The sequence below is a fragment of the Saccostrea echinata genome, unplaced genomic scaffold (assembly GCF_033153115.1).
Source record: "Saccostrea echinata isolate AGI-Se365-2 ecotype Australia unplaced genomic scaffold, CSIRO_AGI_Sech_v1 ptg000001l, whole genome shotgun sequence".
Taxonomy (NCBI): domain Eukaryota; kingdom Metazoa; phylum Mollusca; class Bivalvia; order Ostreida; family Ostreidae; genus Saccostrea; species Saccostrea echinata.
Window position 1 is genome coordinate 45,159,337 of NW_026889750.1, and position 23,946 is coordinate 45,183,282.

General features: G+C 32.6%; 1 protein-coding gene across 1 annotated transcript in view; it reads right to left on the bottom strand.

The window, feature by feature from the left end:
* LOC133192592 (ectonucleoside triphosphate diphosphohydrolase 8-like) overlaps window positions 1-23,946 on the bottom strand; it is a 47,845-nt gene that overhangs the window by 21,756 nt on the left and 2,143 nt on the right. Inside the window, exons 2-7 of the mRNA XM_061328586.1 lie at window positions 13,938-14,192; window positions 12,255-12,394; window positions 11,429-11,546; window positions 4,047-4,197; window positions 3,321-3,492; window positions 2,696-2,950 (exon numbers count right to left, since the gene is read on the bottom strand). Of these exons, the coding sequence (XP_061184570.1) occupies window positions 2,696-2,950; window positions 3,321-3,492; window positions 4,047-4,197; window positions 11,429-11,546; window positions 12,255-12,394; window positions 13,938-14,181 (1,080 nt within the window). The 5' untranslated portion in view covers window positions 14,182-14,192. The remainder of the gene's footprint in view (window positions 1-2,695; window positions 2,951-3,320; window positions 3,493-4,046; window positions 4,198-11,428; window positions 11,547-12,254; window positions 12,395-13,937; window positions 14,193-23,946) is intronic.

Here is a 23,946-nt window from a genome sequence, read left to right on the forward strand (position 1 = left end):
AGGGCGGGGCTCTATTGATTATATAGTGAAAATGCATTAATTCTTTGAAAATTTTCTTCTCTGCTCCTGGATATTTAGTAAAGTAACTAAGTACATAGTTATGATGAGCAAGAGTACCTCTTCCAAAATTGTGAATTTCATGGCCCCAGGGTCAGGGGTTCTGGTGTTAGGGTGGGGCTCTAATGACTATATAGTGAAAATGCATTAATTCTTTGAAAATCTTCTTCTCTGCTCCTGGATATTATTTAAACAAACTAAGTGCATGGTTATGATGCATAAGGATGCCTTTTCAAAAATTGTGAATTTCATGGCCCCAGGGTCAGGGGTTCTGGTGTTAGGGCGGGGCTCTATTGATTATATAGTGAAAATGCATTGATTCTTTGAAAATCTTCTTCTCTGCTACTGGAGATTATTTAAACAAACTAAATGCATGATTATGATAGGCAAGGATGCCTCTTCCAAAATTTTTAAATATATGGCCTCAGTTTTTGGGGTTCTTGAGGAGGGGGGGAGGGCTCTATTGATTATATAGTGAAAAAGCATTAATTCTATTAATTAATCATCAATTAATCCTGTCTGCTCCTTGGTGATGAGCTGATAAATAAATTGTTTAGCTATGATGAAAATGGGAGCTTCAAACAGAATTTTTAAATCTTGTGGTCCTAGGGTCAGGGGTTCTGGCATAACGAGAGGGGGGGAGGGGGGGGGGGGGGCTTTTGATAATATAGTGGAAAAGTGTTAATTCTTTAAAATCCATAGTTATGATGATGAGGGTAACTCTTCCAAATTTGTAAATTTCTTGACCCTTGGTCTTGGGTTCTGGTGTTAGGGTAAGGCTTCGTTGAATCTTTAGTGAAAATGCATTGTACCTGTGAAATTCTTCTCTGCTTCTGGGCATATCGGAAGAAAACTGAGTAAAAGTTTAAATGATATAAGTAAGCGTATTTCTACCAGATTTTTGAACATCTGGACCATTTGTCTAAGCATTCTAGTCCTGGGCAGGGCTCTATTAATTTGTATTCTACTGAGAGAAGTTATTCCCCTTTTCCATTCACCTTTGATAATTAATCACTGTAAATAATACATTTTGAAGGTTAATAGAAAAGATAATTATGCAAGAATGTTTATCATATGATTCAAAAAGTATTTTCTTAGTTTTAATAATCAGGTAGACCTGTAAGTAATAGATAAATAAAAATGAGACAAAAATAACTTATCTTATTAAAAGTTCTTCAAAGACCATAAGAGAGGTCAATGCTAGAGGTCTTAATATGAGTTTAAAAATAGTACAGAAACACTAATAGTTTGTTAATAGTCTGCATGTGATAGTGTTAAGTGGGGGACAGATTAGAACTTAATTTATGAGTTGATACTGAATACTAGACTAATTATTTTGTTGATCCTGATCTTCCTACTTCTCTTGCTTTAGGGCAACAAAGCTTCATCTATCAGTGTATTTAACTTCTAAATTGTTGTATTATACTCAGGTGACCGTTAAGGCCCTTGGGCCTCTTGTTATTAGTTAAATACCATCGGATCTAAAATCGGGGACAAAATGAAAACCTTCTTAGAATGTCTAAAAGACGTGAAGAGTATACTTATCAAAATAAATTTAATTGATCATTGAATGAATGTCCGAATTAGTCTGTAATTAATATTGTAAAGGGCTCAATTTCAGAATAAATATGTAAATTACTTGATTATCTCGGGTTGTACATAATCTTCAATTTTATATTTTATTATCGGGAAATTAGTTAATTACCTGGGAAAATTGTCTATGAAAAAGTTTGTTTATATTTTAAAAACATTGTATCAAAGATTACAATCATATCTCTTATTAGTCTGATATTTGTAATTAATTACATGCATTGAAATCTGAAAAGTATACGACTATCCTGCCTTTGGTAGGACAACTGGTTCCTCAGTTGGAGCTACTATAAATACATATGTATCATTTGTTAAAATTATACTTTTCTACATTTAAATCAAATATTTATTTCAAATATGCATTGACAAATATCAAATGGAATTCCTTATTGTACACCTACAAAAGTCTTCGTACAATTTTACTTCCAATATAAGAATACCTATGCTAAACCTTTCATGAAAGTAGGATGATGCATATTTAAAATAAACCAGATTTTATCGAATATTCGAATATATTCGAATACTTTCATTGAATAGTCGAATATGAATTATTGACAAAATTGACATCCCTACTTATGAATGTCACAAATTTCCACTTTAAGCAATATGAATCCTGATATGTGAATTTTCATGTTGTGGATAATAGGTGTTTCAAAAAATTTTCCTTTTCAAAGTCCTCTACCACTTCCCTATGGTAAACAGAGGGCAAAAGCCTTGCTAATGGAAGATGCATTTAAGTAAGATTTTAGGAAATGCTACACATTGAAATTTAACTTATAAAATTTTTTGTAATGATATATAAATATTTTCAGCATTGATAAAAAAAATTTCAGTAATGCAGTATCCATTTTTCGGAAATGTAAAATTGCACAAAGAACTACATAATCTTGTACAAATATGCAATGAATGACTTTTATATCATCAATTTAGAAAAATATATAGACTTCTGTAGGATATAGGCTTTGATCCTATATAACATTCAATATTTTTTTAACTTGGCAATTATTTTAAATTTCATTAGCAATGTGATTTGTCATGCATCACTTACCTTGACTAGTAATGCTTGATATTTCCGCTTGATTTCATTGATGCCATAGCAAAGGTAACTCTGGGTATAGACAGTGTAATTTTTTTCATAAAGCACAGCATTTCCTGTGAAACTATCTGGCATTTGAGCTGACGAGCCGGGGTAGAAGGTAATTTGAGTTGATGCTCCTCCCATGTCTAATGCCCCAACAGTCCCCTCCCCAGCTCCTGATAAATCTCTCCTACGGCGAGACTGGGACACCTCTGGAGGTGGTATCTGTGTGTGACAGAAAAATTCACATTTCTAAAATTGCTAGCTGACTGCTATGTTAAGCTATGTTAATACATCTTCCCACTTTCATGTGAATGTTTTATAATCATGCCCATCAAAGAATTTTATTCATCAAATAATTTGGGAAAAGCTTATAAATCATACAAAAATTAATGTAAATATTATTTTACAATTTCTATATAATTATAATACATTGTATAATCAATTTTAATCATCATGAACCCTATGACTTAATTATAATCAATATTTTATTAAAATTTTCAAGAAATGAAATAATCTGGATTCCAAAACACAGATTGGTAAAAATAACAAGAATTTACGCCCTCCCCCACCCACTCCCTCCCCCAGCACTTACCACACCAAACTTTCCCAAGACATAATTAGCTGTGATCCAGGAGAAAAGTCCCTCCTCAGCACCCGTCAGGATGCGAGCCTGTGTCTTAGGATTTGTAAACTGGAACTTGGAAGACTGAATAGTGCTACGGACCACATCCATAATGGCATCAGACACTGAACAGTTTACGGCACTGTAAAGGTTTTATAAACTCATAAGTAAAATAGAACATTGAGAGCTATTTCCCCCTATTAAAGTCCATTTTAATCAGATAAATGTCCAGATCAAATTAAAATTCCAGGTCCTATATCCATAAACTGAGAATACACTTAAGTCAAAAATTTCATTTTGCTTATCTGAATTGTAAATAGTACAAGCATAATTTATAGATATTTAAATCATATCTAAAATATGAACTTAGCATAATTGTTTTGACTTGTAAATACAGTCAAACCTTGTTATCTCGAACTCAATGAGACAAAGAAAAAACTTCAAGGTATCTGAGGATTTGAGATATTGAGGGTAAAATAATTAATTAAAAGAATAAGTGTTTGGTTCTCCAAATCACGTCGACATATCCATGGTATTCGAGATATCAGTTTTGAGGTACCGAAGTTCAATTGTAATCAATATTTTTTTTTATTAGATCTAGACTATTTAATATTAAAGTCGATGCTCAGTTTATGGTCAAGGAGCCTGATCATCCCACAGCTCTGAGTTAAAGAAAATTTCAAAATTGCCATTTACTGGATAAGTCTCATCCCTGCTGTTGCCCCTAGAAACACTGGTGTTCCACCAAGTTTGTCAACTGGAACAGCGCCCTCAGCCTCCCTTAGACACACCTCAAGGGGTAACCTCAGTGCAGAAGGGTCATTTTCATAACTGGATATACCTCCTCCTGAAATGTTACAGAAAAATGTCTTCATTTTTTACAGCTCTCTTCGAATCAGAATTCAAAATCTTAAATCTGTGTTAAAAGCATGTTTAGACTTTTCTCTAAAAGCAAGCCTAATGATTTACATATAGCTGTTTTGCATAAATGAGCAACACTTAGCACAATTCTTACTTGCAATAATAAAAGTCAGTACCTTGACATAAATAGCCATTCAAGACTTTTATAAAAGTTTGTTTGTATCAACTGTCTTTAAGCTTGTGTTAGATATATTAGCTACCAATCAATGTGTCCTTGAAAAAAAAATTCTGCTCGTAATCTTGAACTTGTTCAACTGACCTTAAGTGGGGGCATGTACATCAAGTCAAGTCAAGAAAAATTTATTTATAGTCGGTACATATATACAGTTTAACAAATAAACATGAGCTATGATAGCTCTTTAAATGACTTTAACAATTTTACACAAAAATAAAGGTTTAGTAAAAATATAAACAGGTAGTAGAAGAAACATAGAATGAACCATAAGGAACACAGACAAACATGTAAAGGCTAGGAAATAAGCACATAAAAGGGTTTAAAATCTAGAAGCACTTATTTAAAAGAGTTTATATATACCTAAAACAAAGCAGATAGCACATAATAACATCATAGACATATTATATCATTAGATCTAGGAAAGGCTGTAACTAACATGGAAAGCATCACAGTAACATCACAGTAACAATAATTAGAAACATATAGATGACACACTTGTTAAGAGTCATTCTCTGTAATGACTTGAACTTTTATATAGGAGCTGTGGCACGCATAGTCTCAGAATTTCTCCAAACTCTCTATGATAAAAGTCTTTGATACCGTAAACTCAAATCAGGCAAAAATTGGTTGCTATGTGTCATTGTCACCATAGTAACATGTCCTGAAGTTTGAAAAACGGCATTTTTCAACATGTTCAGAGTCCCACAGTTAACGTTTGCAACAAAGCAAACAAGTGGCAATGACTGTTTCTGAAAGTTGAAGGCCTGGTGTCTTAAATGCATGATACACATGTTTGGTAAGTCAACTATAACATACGTTACTATGGAAACAAAGTATTCCCAAGTAATAATTTTGTTTATTTAATTTTATAAAGTCATACACTTAAGAATAAAAACAATTACAGGTTGAAATGCAAGCAAACAACAGACAAGAGATCCTTGTAACATATACCAAGGACGAAATATGATATTTTTTTATAGGTTGGCAATGGTTGCCATGGTTTTAATACCATGAAGGGATTTAAAATTTACTCTCTTAGTGTTTTAATCTTATTCTATCTTTTTAAAAAGCATATTTCTATATATTTGATGATCGATTTTTAAAGGCATTGGTGTGACCCTAATTTTCACATTTCAAAAAATTCAATTTCAATTCTTTAAATAGTGCGTTGCTATGGAAATAAGGCAAAAAAACATGCATAAAAATCTGAAAAATATTCTGTTTCCTTGGATACGTACCTTTGTATATAGATTCCCAAAACTTTAATGATTGATACATGTGAACAACTAACCTGACTTTCAATTTTGACTAGCACCCAGTCTCTAACTGGATGCAAAAAACTGGCACATAGGGTCTAATATTGACATAAAATTAACAAAATCGAACATTTTCTCTTCTTGGTAACCATAGCAACAGTGTTGTATTTTTCAACAAACTTTATCAATATACGATTTTCAACTTTAGTTTTACCAGATAAGTACTAATCAAGGTGAGTCAAATAATATGTTTCTTGATTAAAAGGTTAGTAAATTCCTAAAGCAGCAAAAAAATATCACTTTAAACAACTAGTACGTTGTTTCCATGGTTACACTGCAAAGTAACAATTAATCTCAATTTTTCTTATGTTGTCGGTGTTGCAACGTCCTTAGGATGTATATGTGCCAGTCATGAATTTTATTGTTTTTCCTCAAGATAGTAGCATTAACCCAATCATAGCAACAGATTTTGCATGATGACACTGTGTTACCATGGCAACCATGGAAGTTATTTTTAGAATAATATTGCCAATACCTAATTACATAAGGTCAAATATTTTACATTGTTTTTCTAAGGTTGTTGATTGAGTTTGATCATGTAACATCTATCATTTGTGAATATTGAGTGGTTTTCAGCATTTTTCAGAATCTAAAAATGTATGTCAAATGTACCCATGGTTACCACTTACTTAGAGATAAATTCTAAATAGTTTCTTTATAGCATAAGTGGCAACAAGGTATCATGTTTTTGGGAGAATGGTTTGTTTGTTTTTCTTAGTAGTTATTAAGGCTTAATAAAGATTTGAAGTAGCTGGAAATCTCAATTTTTTCAACTTTTCTGGCTGTTACCATGGCAACCAAGACACATAGCAACAAAATTTTATTTGATATATGTTTCTGGTGTCAAGTTTTAATAATGGGCAAAGTTTCATCAAAATCGGTGACCATGCGTGGCAGAGAAGTTTAAGTGGTTACAGAGAATCACTATTAAAAAGGACAGTCACAAAACTACCTGGTAAAACAGAAAGTGTACAATGACTTACACGCATGTATACTCAGGGCTCGACATTAACTTTTTTCCCTACTTGTCCATTCGGACAAGTGAACAGACATTTACTTGTTCGAACTTCAACTTCACTTGTCCGAAAATTTTTCAATAAAGATCTAATACTGTTAACTGAAAAACTAAAAATAAAGTCCATTACATGTGCATGATGTTATTAACAAATACAACAAACACATAAAACAAAATTTTATCTAGACTTTTTGTCCTGACAACATAAATGCTGTCAACATAAAACAGAATCCAAACTTCGTCAGTTCCATGCCTTTGCAGTAGTTTGCAATTAGTGAACTTCAATCCCGATCGAGTGTAACAATTACATAGCGATCTATATCGGGATCAAAGTTCGTTTTTTATGTAAAGTACCGGCAAACTTTCAACAGTCGTTCTTTTAAATATTTAGAGACTTCTTTACATAAAAATGCACTTGTCCAATCGGACAAGTGCCCAGCAATATTCACTTGTCCGTATTTTTTTTTCACTGGTACCGTACAAGCGTTAATGTCGAGCGCTGATACTTGAATGTAAGTCTTATAAAGGAAAGTTAAGGATTTGTTTAAGCATACTTAAAACACAGTCACAGTACAGCACAAACATGTTCTAGCATTTACATAAAAAGCTGAAATAGACAAGGAAAGCAGCACAACTAGTATTACACATATGACTAACACAAATAAAGACAATCATCAAAAAGAAAAGAGAAGAACAGAATTACAATAATAATGACATACTGACAGAAAACACTTAGGAAGGTCTCTCAGACATAGACAGCATGGACTGGTGTTTACACAAACTAAATTTATATTTTTTATTAATTTCCACACCAGGTAGTTATATATATAATTCTTAAATAAACCTTCAGGTCTAACCAATCTTCATGACAAGAACAAGTTTTTACCATGTACCTCCAGTACAAGGTATGGCGTTTCTTTTTATTCCTTTTATCACAGAAATTGAACTTGTACAAATGTCCTTGGACATCATGACACTTTAATATCATAAGCAAAGGGAGATAAATTATTCAAGGATATGATACTTACAGATTATTTTGGAATTTTTTTCTAAATGAAATGTAACATTACAATTTTATGAATTTTAATCTTTTTTTTATTCACCAGTTCATACCAGAAACTGGAGTTTAAAATGTTCTGAAATTTTGTGCATTGGAATTTTCACTGAAACTCTGTAAGTAACAACTACTATACCACTGTAAATAATTCCTGTTCATGCAGTGTGTGAGTTAATTCAAAAAGATGAGTACACAAGGTAACAGGACTAATTTTAAGCACATCAGAAATCTCACTTTGTTTGAATACCTGTGCAACTCTACAATGATCATTTTTTGTTTTCTGTGACATTTCTCTCCAATTGGTCTCTTTTGTAAACAAATAGCAGAAAGATCAAGCAGATGATAAATTACCTCTAAATACTAAAGAGCTCAGACAATAATACTTAAACTGCCGTACTCTATAAGTAAGAAGAAGAATGTTTGACAGTGCATATGCACTGAAAATGTTTTATTTCAGTATAATTTAATTTTGTTTGTATTCTAGCCTCTGATTGGTTAATATCCAAAAAGGAACACAAATTATTTCTGTATAACCTGGTTTGGTATGGGGACACACCCCCTTGACAACCAGCTGAATCATCTGTATCCATACAATCCTCTCATTTCCAGTCCTCGGGACTCATGGAAAATTCCTGATTTAATAAATGTACCTTTAATTTCAAACGATAATTCGATCTTACCACATGTAACCAAACAACATGGCTGCTAGGCCTATGTATCAGTTTTTACCTCCCCTTGATTCCCATCACTTCCGTTACTTCCGTTACTACGGTTGTATTATTGAGCGGCAAATTTGAACTAATAAAAAGTAACGAAATTTTACACCCATAGTTATTTAATGATTTTAAAATTAAATTATAAGGAATGACTCTAATTCTTGGCCAAATTATTCGAGTATAACCTGGTTTGGGTCAGTTTACGCTGTTTTATAATCCGCTTCGCGGATTATAAAGCGTAAACTGACCCAAACCAGGTTATACTCGAATAATTTGGCCAAGAATTAGAGTCATTCCTAAAATATCAAATTCAAAGGTAAAAACCAAAATGGCCAACAATTTTTTCTCTTTTGTCACACTCTGTACATGTGTCAGTTTGACTCGAATGCCCCCAATGAGTTGGAATTTTTAAATATTTGAAAACCCAAGGGTATGAAAATACTTAGGGGTAGAAATGAGACAAAAACAAAATATCATATTGCTGCTCTTGTTTTCTTGAAGTTGTCAATACAACAACATATTTTAGCTGCATAAAAAAATGTTGATCAACTGCAAACACTTTTTCTAAAAAAAAAAAAATCCAGAAAACACTGAACAATAACAAATTTTCAAACTCTAAGGGCAGTAACTTTTGGGAAAAGGAGTCAATTGAAATAAGACTCAAACTTGATCGTTAAGCCACAAACCAAAAATCAGCTCATCATCTAAAACATAGCCAAAAAAAAAAAAAGAAAAAGAAAATCCAGAAAACTGAAAAATTAGAAATTTTCAGTCTTTACAGCAATTACTTTTGAGAAAATAAGTCAATCAACACAAAATTTGAATTTGATCTGTAAGTCATCAATATAAAGACAAAAACCAACAAGATAAGTTTATGAAACACTGAGGCCCCTGTATGGCAGCTCAGGGCCAAAGTTGAAGTTTTTCAAATTTAGGTCAAACTCCAAAGTCAAGAGTTCAAAAAATGTTGGTACCCAAAGAAAGGTCTTGTCATAAGGAATACACAAGTGAAATATGAAAGCCCTAGCACCAACCATTTAGAAAATATGGTCAAGGTTAAAGTTATTCAATAGTAGGTCATACTCCAAGGTCAAGGTCATGAGGTCAAAAAAGTGGTACCAAAGGAAAGGTCTTGACACAAGAAATACATAAGTGAAATATGAAAGCCTTAGCACCAACCATTCAATACCAGTAGTTATAGCAAAATCAAAGATTTTTTTCAAATGTAGGTCAAATTCAAAGTCAACTCATGAGGTCAAAATTATAGGTACCCAAAGAAAGGTCTTGCCACAAGGAATACACATGTGATATATGAAAGTCCAAGCACCAACCATGTAGAAAATATGGTCAAGGTAAAAGCTTTTCAAAAGTAGGTCATACTCCAAAGTCAAGTTCAATAGGTCAAAAATATTGGTAGGAAAGGTCTTGAAAGTAGGAATACTCATGTAAATAATTAAAATATGAAAGCCCTAGCACCAACTCTTCAACATTTTTAGGCAAAGTAAAAGTTTTTTTCCAAAGGTAGGTCAATCTCAAAGGTCAAGGTCATGAGGTCAAAATCGTAGGTACCTAAAGAAAGGTCTTGTCACAAGGAATACACAGGTGATATATGAAAGCCCTAACAGTCATCATTCAAAAGTTGTGGCCAAGGTTAAAGTTTATTAAAGTGAGTCAAACTCAAAGTTCAAGGTCAAAAATGTTGGTACTAAAAGAAAGCCTTGCCACATGGAATACACATGTGAAATATAAAAGCCCTAGCACCAATTGTTCAATAGTTATGGCCACGGTTAAAGTTTGGTAAAATTTTGCAAAAGTAGGTCAAACTCCAAGGTCATAATCAAGAGGTCAAATATGTTGGTACCCAAAAAAGGTCTTGTCACAATGAATACACATGTGAAATATGAAAGCCCTAGCATCAACAATTTAAAATCATGGGAAAGTTTGAAGTTTTTGCAGACAAACAGATTAACAGGTAGACAGAGAGACAGACCAAAAACTATATGCCCCATAATCTTCAAGTACAGGGACATAAAATCACCTTATTATCTACAGATAAAAGGTTGGCAAAACATTGAAAAATTTGAAATTTTCGCGGACTTTGGGTAACAACTTTCATGAAAATGGTCAATAAACATGAAACTCAAACTTGATCTGTAAGTCAACAATATAAAGACATATAAAAAAAATAGCCCATTATCTACTAGCACATCACAAAAGTGCAGAAAATTAACTATGACGGAATGACCGACAGAAAGAGGTAACACTACATGCCCGGACCTTTCATCGCAGAGGCATAAAAACTTGATCAAGAGCTTGTATTTCATTTCTTCAATAATTAGTAACCCTTGATGTGACCATTTTAATATTTGTACCAAGACTGATGACTTATTGACAAACATGTAACTTACCACGCAGGCATGAGAAGTCACAACATTTGAACTTTAATTGCTCAACTACAGACATATCAAATACACAGAAATGTTGACCTAAGTATACAGTTCTTGACTGCATAATGAATTCAAGCTTAAACTCTTACATAGTGAATCCTCTGATGCCTTAAACTTTTAATCAAGTCCTATTGAATTTGAAATATACTGAGCTTTTATTGTAAGAGGTTCAATCTAAAACTTGGTAAACCAGAAGCCACTTCAGATATGCTGGAATTTTAATTCTCTGAAAAGTAACTTTTTCTGGACTATTAAAGAGAAAAATGTTGACTCAACATTAACAATTTTAGATGATAACTTTCATTTTATTGCATTTCAGGTATAAAAGTAAATATTAAACATAATTTTAACTTTTTTTAGACAGTATATTCATATTATACTTTATTTAGTTTTATAATGCCTCACTGTTTACTAACCCAATTTCAATTTACCTTGAACTTTGCAGGAATGAATCTGATTGGCTAAGGCAGTCTGCTGGTGACATTTGGTATTCCACTTGTACACAAACAGTTTAGTGTGAGAGGAACCAGCATCTAGTACAACTCCATACTAAAAGTCACCAAAGTCAAATTAAATCAGCATCTAAAACAAAACTACATAATACTTGACAAGAAACAATAATACATTTATGGAGAAGTTTCTTGATAACACAATTATATTCCTTTTTTACAGAAGACACTGAAATCAGGGCATTGTATGATTTTGGCATTGGGTTATCTACTTTTAAATAAATTTGGTAGAATCTTATATTGACATGCTGATGATATGATAATTACAATTTACATGCTTATAGAGTCAGAAAGTTATTAATTTTTTTTAAATCCTTTTCAATCCACCGGCTCATCTTCAGAATGATGGTCAAGATTATATTAACTTCAAATAAAAGACACAACTTAAAACATAATGGGGGAGCTAGCATATAATACAGGTGTGGATTCAGGTGGGGAATGTTCCCAGTCCACACCTCCTCTAAAAGTTAAACAATTTCAAATATAGTTTTAAATATCATACATCAATGTAAAGGTAAAATTACAGTCATTTATGTGTTAAAATAAGGTTCTGTATTAAATTGATGATTCTTGGAAGCTTTCCCCCAAGACCCCCACTGGACACTGTCCTTGACCTGCTGGGGACCTCGGCAGTCCTTGACCCCGAGCCATCTAAGAGCACACTCTCTATCACAAAATCCTAGATCTCCACCTGTATTACAAGTCAGGGATGAAATTTTTTTTTATTGTAGCATACAAATTTACATACACTGTAAACTGGTTCTTGGTCCTTGTGATGTAAGATGATAATGACCACCAGTCCAATGATGCCCACCACGAGACACACCACCGCAATAAAGAACCACACATTACAGTTCATAATCTTTGTCTGGAGATCAACTTCATCATCTGATAATAGAAATAGAGGAAAAAGTCATGCAGCTCACAGGTCATGTATAAACATTTTACATATTTAACAACTACAATGTTATATACATGTAAATACCGCATGTAGTTGAGAATAATGTGGAAAACATCACCCCAAGAAAACCACTGTCAACCAAGGCACAGCCGGGCTGAACATTTTCAATGTTACACTCCAATAAATGCAATACTTATCATATTTATACTGAATGTTTTATAAAAATACATATAACAGTGAACATGCATGCATAAATTTTGAGCATTCAACATTTTTTGGAATATCACCCATCATTAAGCAATGTTGACTGTTGCTACATTCTTTCATGCTGGAGGGTGTACTGGTTTCATTATTCAGAGGTAAAAAGTGTTCTTTAACAAATGTTTCTCAGCAAATCAGATTCAACTAATTTACATAAAAGCCTAATATAACAATATACATGCATTTATTACAATTATACTATTACAAGAACCTTTACTCTTATTGTTCAGCAGGTACTCATCAGAAACATCAAAAATCACAAATAACAGATGTTGAACATAGGCAGTCTTGCAGTTAAAAGAAAAATCTGCCAAAATATATAGTACAGAAGATTGACTAATAAATTAAAGAAAATCTATACCCCATGCTCCCACATTGCTTGACAATGCTACACATGATGAATGGCAACGTAATGCATTAAGTACAACAAATAATCCCCCCCCCCCAACTCCCTGAAAAAAAATAGAGTCAGAATTTCCTGTGAATATATTCACATCTACATAGTATGTCCATATTAACTACAAAGTTACAAGAAGCTGTTCTGAATAGTTTCAGAGGAGTTTCACTGATAAACTGTTTCAGTAGTATATTTAATTTTTGTCAAACTTCTAAGTTAAAAGGGGCATAACTCCAAGAAAGAATATCAAGTCACAATTTCCTGCAAATATGCACCTCTACACATTGTGTCCTTATTAACTAAAAAGTTTCATGAAATTCTGTTCAACAGTTTAAGAGGAGTTGTGCTGACAAGAACAGGACTGAGGGATCATTACACCCTCCACAACTCATTACAAGGGGTACAATAAACATCACGCTGTACAGTTTGGTACATTCTGGTATCACTTGGGACCAAACAAGCCCGTTTTATTTTTAAATACATGTTGTTGAGACCACAGGTTATCAGATAATATTCACTACAATACTGGTTTTCATGAAAAGAAGATGATGATTGATGATATCATTAAAAAAAAAAAATAAATAAATAAACTGCTTTTACTATTAATAAGCTCTCTCTTAGGCATATTAAAATTTTTTCTTCTACAAACTAAAGGCTTTCTTGATAACTCTTTTGACTATTTCCTATCAGGTAATTTAATTAATAATCAAAGTTAATAGGGTATAAACAAGAGCCATGCAACAAAATGGCCATTACATTGTTACCTTTTATCCATGCGATACCTCATCAAACCATGTCATAACCCTTGCCTATTTAGGATCAGCCTCTTGTAAATATCAGTCAGTAGCCAATACCATGCAATAAATATTTACCATTATCATGGAGTGTTAGCTCAGCTCCACTCATCAAGTAAGCCTCTCGTAGAGTGGACGACCAGCGTAACTCTTTATCACTGGAATTTTTCAGTATTAGCGAAGATCGCATGGTTATTCCTGCATCCCGACAGACCTTCCTGATAAAGGACCCAACCGTCATGTCCTCAGAGACCGTCTGTGTAAAATCTCCCTGAGGGTCCCCCAGGGGAAGACAACTCCGGACCGTCAATGTGATATCCATGTCAACTATATCTAGAATAAAATGAAACAAAGAAAAATTAGTTTTATGATTTATACTCTGTAGACAAAAACATAATACATGAAGTACTTTTAGAATCATTAAAGGCAAATAAAAAATATATAATTATTCTGTTATATTTATACCCCTGCTTGAAAAGCGGGGGTGTATAGTGATGGGGGTGTCTGTATGTCCATCCATCCGTTACTAAGTACACTTTTGGGTATCCATCTCTTATCCGCAACTCCTCTTGAATATACCATGAATAAAATTTTATGAGACTTTCAGAGAATATTTGTTACATAGTGCCATTGCACCTCCTATTTTACTTTTTGATCCTACATATATTTCAGGTTTCCCATATCAAAACATGGACATTGCCATTCTTTCTATAATACTGAGGGTACCCAGCATCATCTGCAACTCCACCAATTCAATAGTAACTGTTGTATGCTGACATTGAATACTGCAGGGGTATGATAGAATGCGATTTTATTAAACTTTTTCATGAATTCTTTTTAGTTAAACTAGCATCAGAGAAATAAATATCAGACGTGTTTGATGTGGAAAGAGGTAACATTCTTGTAAATTCACATATACTGTGCAATCATTAAGACTGGTGGGGGCCAATTTTCGTGGATTGCCTAAATTTTACAAATTGAAGGGGACAAAATGTTATGCATTAACTCATATCATGATTCTTGAAACCCTAATTAATAATTCATGGGGGCTGTGAATTTGTGTATGCTGGGTCCCCATGAATTCCACGAATATTGAGCCACCACGAAATCTACTGATTCCACTGTAATTCACATTTATTTTCAAAATAATTCATAAATAATGAAAAAAAAATGTTGATTCATGGTAGTCAATACATTTCTGAGCTAATGTGAGTGGGAAAATATATCTTGCAGTTAATTAAAGAAGCCAAAAATTGAATATAATTGAAATTTCAACTGTTACTGACAAGCAAGGTAACATAAACAAAGCCAATGTGTTATATAGTCTGTTTCAGTATTACCAATTAAGTCACAATTTCTTTCTTTGCAATTGAATGTTTTATTCCTTCTGGTGTAATCTTATGTTTCTATATTGTGACACATTAAGTCACAAATAAATATAAAATTTTATTTGATTCTGCTGTTTAAAAAAAAAATAATAATAATTGATGTCATAATAAACCAGCAGTCTTTCAGAGTTATCTTTCTTTGGTTAAGTTATTCTGGCAGAAGACAGGGAACTCTGAACAGTCTCTGTTACAAAATCAGACACATACTGATAGGCCACAATTAACTCTCCCTTAAATTAATTCACACTCAGCTCTGCACAATTAAGCCAAATTGGCCTTGACTTAGTCAAAATTTTATCAATGATACTATAAAATGTATCTCTAAACTCAGTAAGCTGATAAATCATTTGATTTTATGAAAGTCATTTTTACTTGACTATGTACTAAATTACACAAGGCTTTTTTTTTTTTTGGCGATGGAGAAATATCTCATGTTAAATATTAATTACTCATTACTTTTTAATAATTCACAAATTACAGGCATTCGTGTTTTCCTTTTTTTGTTTTAAAGATCCATGAACAATTATTGCAATGAGTAACTATATCACTAGAATTATTTAGGCAGCACAATTCAAATGCACAAAATAAAATTATATATTACAGATTCACTATCAAAGAGGAAATAAATAAAGTGTAATATCACTTCATGTTTTATTTTATGTTTAATATTTATCAAGGAAGTTGACATCAAAATAATTCAAGTAATATGACACTGCATAAAACTATCTCATAAAACTTCCTTTCTAAATTTTCTTCTTAGCTAAGATTTATAAAATAGCTAATATCATGCAATGATGCATTAAATAAACAATTTATGCACTATCTCAAAATATTATACATTCTTATTATCTGACAGATACTAAAATGCATGTATACAGCTTCAACTTTTATTTGAGAAAATATGGCATAAAATTGAAATGATTTACAAGAATAGAACATTCATAAATTCTGAAACATGATAAACCTCTTTTTTTTTACTAACTTGTATACTCATGACCTTGTGCCTATGCTTTCTTCAACAATGAAAAACAAGGCCAACAGATGGGATATTGGTTAGGCCTTATGGCCAAAAATAACCCAAGTATTATTTCAAACAGCATTTAAATGTTCACTTAACATACATGCTTTTGTTCCCTGAAGTTCCCCGTTCTTTCAATAAAAATCAATTCTGTCATACAATTTCATGTTCCTTTTTGTAAAAATGCGGAAATTATCAGTGGTTCAATATGACCCTTGCCTGGCCCCCAAGGAGTGATATGCTGATGGTAAATAATTCAGTCATGTCACACTAGGTGATCAGATTTCAAAAAAATTGTTTTACCTTCAACAAAAATTTAACAGTTGAGATAACTAATATTGATAAGAAGGGTGCATAGTGAATATATAAAATGAAGAAAAATATGAGACTGCTTTTATGGAGAAAAAAGCACATCTCTGACTGTTCTTTCTGAGAGAGAGAGAGAGATTTGAAAAAATCTTTTACGTTTTACAAACAAAGTATACACCCCTGCATGGCCCTCAATAAACTGAATCACTTACCTGGAAATATGAAATTTCACAAGATTTAATTATTTGCCTATACCTTTGAATGAACACTGTTTTGTAATTTAGTAAGGTTGGAAAATTAACATTAATAAATCATTAAAGTTTATTTTGCTTTATGATTTTAAAACTTAAACATGTCAGTAAGTATATTATTTACAATTTTACTGTTGCATATTAAGATCAATATATATATATCAATGTCAATTCATAATGCCCAAATGCCCCAAATTAACATACAGGTATATGGCTATTCAAATATTTATGACACTAAATTCATTTCAAAATATGATTTTTGGTGTGTCACTGAAGTAATTCATTCACTTCCCCTATATTAACCAGGATCACTGTAAATTACTAACTCTCCATTTCACTTGGAATACTGATATCCCCCATTGAGCATTAAATAATGTACACAATGAGATTACACTTTATACAGATCCGAAGATTCCCAGATGATACATTATACTCAGCACAATAGAATATGTCATCCATAGGCTTATACTCCACAAACAGCTCATCAGAGTCCATGATTACTGTTATAAATATACAGACTACATAAACAGATTCTCTAAGTTTACTAGACTCTTGGGTTCCTAAGATTTCAGGTCATGAAGAATTTGAGAAAAATTTCTGGTCAGGGGAACCAAGGTTTATCATCTTCAAAACAACCAAATAGGAATCTCTGAGAAGACTGAAGCTCTACTAGCCTAGAACTAGAAAATAGAGGGATGGAAAGATTTTTCCCTTTATGTTCCCATGCAAAACTTCGTGGTTCCATTCTATCTCCAAGTTATTGATTCAAACAAATTTGAATTTGCACTATCTGAGGATGCTTTTTTGTCAACTAAATGACTCAATCAGCTTCTAAGGCCAAGATAAATAAATAGTGCGTTTCCTATTCCTATACCCGAAAAAATAGAGGGTAGGTAGGTAGGAAAACATTTTATTTTATTTTAACATTTTATTAGTTAATAAAATTCAACTTTGACAATAAACAAAATGAGAAAAACAAAGAGTTCATTTCTTTTTCCCAAAATGGCGGCTTACTAATGGCATTTCTGTTTAATGTGTATAGGATATGCGTTTTCTTAAACACTAAAGTGATCGAAATTAGGATTCCTAATAGTGAAAATGGAATTGTTTACTTCTGGAAAGATATCAGCGGATAAATTTTTCAGGGTCAGCTTATATATTTTAGGGTCGGTCGGGGAACCGGAAACACACAATTTATTTATGTAGGCCTAATATTAAAATTTGATGCTGAAACAGGTTGACTTCTTTTTTTGGCACCAAACAAGTTTAAAAACTCGAGTGTGGGTGGGTGGGTGTGTTTTTTACTTTTGTCATTTCCACATGATCTTTTTCAAAAAATATTCTTCCAACAAATTCCCCAGAAAATTATAACAACATATTTTAAAAAACATTTATACATTTTCACTATTTATTACATGTCATGTTTACTCCTTTATACAGTGGATAAAGCTTATAGGATATCGTTTTCATATCCATGGTTGTGACGTCACAATTTAATGTTTTTTGCGTGAATTTGACCAAGTATAATATTGTGGAATTACATATATACCGTATAAATGGAAATTTTAGCGAGACGCAAATTTACCAATTTATCCCAAAAAATTGGTATATATTTCTTGCAAGAAGTAATTTTTAGCGATTTCATAATGTCAAGAGAAATAGCTATAACAACCGATATGGAGTAGATTGTTAGCGATATTAAATTTTAGCAATCATAGAACCCTTGCTAATAATGCAAAAATTGAAACCTCGAGAAAAATTCTGCTTATATGGTATATAAAAGTGGACCCTTGATTGGACCTGGATAACTAATAATATTCAACTGCAAACCATGAGAGATCCTATATCAATAGAATCCTGCCTTTAACACCAGAACCCAAAACACGGGGGCCATAAATTTCACAATTTTGTAAGAGGGACTCTTGCTTGTCATAATTATGCACTTAGTTTGTCTGCTTAATACCCAGAAGCAGAGAAGAAGATTTTCAAAGAATTAATGCATTTTAATTTTATGATCATAAAAAAGCCCATCTAAACTCCAGAACCTCTCACCTAGGAGCACTGAATTTCACAATTTTGGAAGAGGCACCCTTGCTAATCATAACCATGCACTTCGTTTGTCTGTCTTATACCAAAGAACAGAGAAGCAGAAATTCAAAGAATGCATTTTCACTTTATAATTAATAGATCCCTGCCCTAATTCTAGAACTCCTGACCCAGGAGCCATGAATTTCACAATTTTGGAAGAGGCGCCATACATGTGATATGTACCGGCTGTACACAAAATGTCACTTATTTTTTACCCCATTCACAGGCAGTACATCAAAATTCACGGGAAATGAAAATTTCTCCCATATTTTGAATTGTTTAAACTGTTATTTTTCTTTAATTCTTGCTCTCGCATCATTGGAAATCTCATTTGATGCATGTTTTGCTGTGCTTGGTTAATGTAAACAAACATCATGATCGAAGGTGTGAAGAATTCCAGCAATAATTACATTGCAATTAAAACGTATCAAAGCTTTTTCTTAAGCTGAATATTCTTTTCATAAAGGGTTTTTCTCAGCTGTAATTTGTTAAAATTTTGTCAGTAGAAAGACACTTCAAAGAGAAAACAACAAGAATCAGAGCAATTATGTGACAATACGAATTGTATCCATGACTTTTTTTGCTCTACTTAGGCATAACTATTGTCTATTCTAAAACAGAGTAAGAGCAATGCTTTTAATATCATGAAAAAAAATGCATATGACTGGAAATGATCAGACTCTCGCATAAAACACTATACTGTGGAAGTCTTTTCACCAATTCAGCATCGAAGATTGGGATTGCTGAAATTCTTACAGCTGCAAAAGTTTCTTGAAATGAATAATTACATTGATCACATGTATGAGCAACCCTTGCTCATCATAACAATGCACTTACTAGTTTTTCAGCTTATAACCCAGGAGCAGAGAAGATTTTCAAAGAATTAATGCATTTTCACTAGAGACGGGAATCAGTAAGAATTTTATAATCGATGATCGGGTTACAGTAACTAACTAATTATTGATTATAATCAGACATATACAAAGTCTATCAATTTAGTTAATTAAATGATAAGAATAGGTAAATGACTACTTTCTACATATGTATTTGTTGTTTATTTTGCTGAAAAAGAATAAATGAATATCATCTGAGTGTTTTATTGAGTGTTTATCTGTTTTTCTTTAAGTTTTCTTCATACACTGTAACTGTACACTGTATATAACAAACTAAGTTGGAAGAGTAAATAAATGTGCTTTTTTACCTGGGTATGAATACAATTGTCTGTTCATCTGGACCATTACGATACACAAATAAGTTAATAGATAAGTCGCGGCTGGAATATTCCGCTTAAAAACTATTATGCTTGTAAAATAAAAAAAAATAAACCGATTAATCAGAATAAAAATTTTGTAATCGAGCGTTTGGATTATGCCAGCAATCAACTGATTTTCGATTATAATCAATGATTGGAACACCACTAATTTTCACTATAGATATGATCAACAGAGTCCTGCCTCATCATATCTATAGTTTATTATACACTAATAGTTTGTATGTTGAATATACAGGGGGAGAAAAGAAGATTTTGAAGAACTATGCATTTTCACTATATGATGTGTAGAGCATCACCCTAACACCAGAACTCCTGATCCTGGGGACATGAATTTCACAATTTTGATACAGGGCTCAATGCTTATTATAATCAAGCCAATAGTTTGACTGCTTGATGTCCAGTAGTAGAGAAGGTTTTTTTAAAGATTGCATTAATTTTGTTCCCCTTCACCCAGAGATGCTAATCTGCCAAATTTGGTTAAAACTGGTTCAGCAGTTTCATAGAAGAAGCTGAAAATGTTCAAATGTTAACACACGACGGATGGACCACAACTGAAAGAAACAGATGGCAATATGTCATTTGATGGACTCAGGTGACCTAAAAATCCTCTAAACACCCTCCTTGTTTCTGATACAGCAAATGATACAGGAATATCGTACAAACTACAAAATCAACGAAAACTGATCCCCCATGAACAATGATGATTCTAGACATGCCTACCCAAACAGATGTTTTCCATAGTTTTCAACCACTCTGTCCATAAGATTTTACTTTTATACAGAAGATTTTGTAATTTTGATGCAGAAAATCTAGGGCAGTTCACATAATACAAGTTTAATCTTCATTGCACTTGCACAAAATATGTCTAAAGGAGAGATGATACAAACAAAAAATGGATGTCTGCGTGGATTTGTATATATGTTTTTGAACCTATTTTGGTAATAAATGATTCAAATAATCCATTAATTTCCAGACCCCCCCCCCCCTCCCTGGAATTTGAAGAGTTATTAAATATATACTGAGTCAAACAAAAAATCATTGCCCCCCCCCCCCCCCCCAAAAAAAAAAAAACGTTCACACCACCACTACCAAATAGGTTTTTTTTTTCATGTTTGGGACTGGAAATTAGGGGTTTTTTTGTTTTTTTTTTTGCTTGTCAAGTATTTTTCTTGGTTTGATACATTTGTGAAAGAAGTTAAAATTTCTGGGTAAGAAAATTTTTGACTGAGGTGACCCCCCCCCCCCCCTTTGGAAAAAATTCCTGGATCTGTGCCTGTATTAAATTTATTACCTCCATCCACTACTTTCCTATCAGATTCTTTTCTTTGCCTCAAGTTTAATTTTTTTTTTAAGTAACAGAAGTCACATGCCTGATTTCTCAGCTTTATCTCATCTTATAGGCTTGATCAACATTCATATATTTCTGCAAAGAATAGTGTTACATAATTAGGAAATTTTCAAAAGCAATCAACGGGTAGAAAGCCTTAAATTAATCAACGATTTATAATTAATTAATTTTAATAAAATCATTTTTACTTGGCTCTTTATACTGTGTTTTGGGGTGAAAGTACAGGTACAAACTTGTTTGCAAAGAAGAATCAAAGATGTTGATCACGTTTCTTTGAGCAAGTTACATGTACCATTAGCAGCCATAAATTTATGCAATGGCTGCAAAAGTTAATTCCTGCAGTCGCCGACTATCGAACAATCATCGCTGAAGGCAGCACATCGACAACAATCAATAAAAAATTTTAAAATCCATAGTCGTAAATTTTTTTTTAAAAAAATATTTTTTAAACAAACTGGTTTATCTTTTAACACTATAAAAGGGCTCTCCTCTATTTGTTCTTTTCAAATGGCGGACAAGTATTCCTACGAAGCATCAACTGAAGTTGATCTTACAGATTTGTATTGAAATACTGTTTTCATTTTTGAGAATATCTGAATATTTCATGCTTAACTTTATTTGGCCTTTAAGGCCTCTATTTTTTTCTTTTCAAATGGCGGACAAGTATTCCTACGAAGCATCAACTGAAGTTGATCTTACAGATTTGTATTGAAATACTGTTTTCATTTTTGAGAATATTTGAATATTTCATGGTTAACTTTATTTGGCCTTTAAGGACGTACAACAAACCAACCACCAAAAATATTCCTGTCGTTTAGTTTTCGCTATTTTTGTATACTTTATACATGACTATATATACAATGCGAATGCACATTTTGGACAAAATCGTTTGAGTCGTATTTGGACAGGAAGTTCCAAAAGTTACCCCCCTTTGGTTGTTCACGCGGAGAATAAATTTTCAATCAGCTAGCTATTAAACCCTCAATTTTCAAAAAAGTCCAGCTAGTCTGGCTGTCAAATTTCATCGACTCATTCATTTAAGCATTAACCACACAAATAAAGTATTTTTGTAGAGGTACACATCGCCAAAATATTTTTTTAAGAACTTAAACTGAAAAACTATGGTTCATTTAAGCCTTGAAAAATGCTTATTTTTCAATTTTAATATTTTTTTCACGAAAAAACCTATCGTTTAATTTTAGAAAAAATACTTTTTTTCATGTAACTGGTTACAAAAGTAATCTTGATAATTTTTTGTAATTTTTTCAAACGAGCCATTTTGAATTTATACCGAAAAATCACCCCACCCCCCCTTTCTCCTAAAGTCACGTTTCTCAAACGTCTTTCAAACGTGTGAGGAAAACATAGTTAGATCTACAAATACACATGAAAAATTCCAAGCTAGAAAATATCTTTTGCTTTAAAAAAAATTATTTACATAATATATCAGAGTTCTTAAAACTTTTCAGTTCATTGAAATGCAGATGTATAGGCAATTTTTGACGAAGCCCCCCCCCTCCCCCTTTTTTTTGGATGCAGTCATTAGAGCTTGATGAAACATAGGTTACCCTTGAGATCTATATTTAATCTTTTAAATCCCTGAAGTACCAATTAATCAATTCATTCATGCAGATTTAAATTCTGACAACTAGAATAAGAGTTAAACTATCAACTACTAGAATAAAAGTAAAACTTATTCTCTAAGGATTTTATGTCAACATGTCCAATATGTAATTCATCAAATGGCATCGTCGCAATCCACGGCCAAAATGTACGAGGAGGGAGCTATATGCGGACTCTGGACCGTGGCTTGAGACATGATCACATGGCTGACATGCATTTAATTTTATACCTTACATTGAATTTTAATCTTATTTTTCATTAAAAGTGAACGCACAATGTTGAAAATTCAACTCTTCTATTATGTAAACAGGCTGGTAAATGGAATATATTGTTTCTTATTTATTTCAAACAAGAGAGGGGTCTAAAAGTAACCCCCCCCCCCTTGTATGCATCCTTCTGCATCTATGTTTAAATTATTCATGTGTTAAAATATTCATGTACAGTGGTACATGTATAAAATGTTTTGTTTTGATTCAAGGAAATGTGCACTGAAATTGTTGACAGTGGTATATCTAGATAGTCGGATAGGGCCAGTTTGTCGCATATATGATATTTGTAAATTCGGGCCATTTCAGTAAACAATTCTGTTACATTTTCGGTACTTACTTATTATATATTATAGTTTTCAGTTCCTGCGTTCATCAGAATTCATTGTGTCTTCATAACTGTTCGACAAACAGGAGGAAATAACTCAACTAGGGGAGGGGGAAAATCTCCCACATTTTTAGAGTTGTTCCTCTTTGATTGGTGAACGTTTGGAAACGGGTTGTAAAACATTTTTTTTCTTAA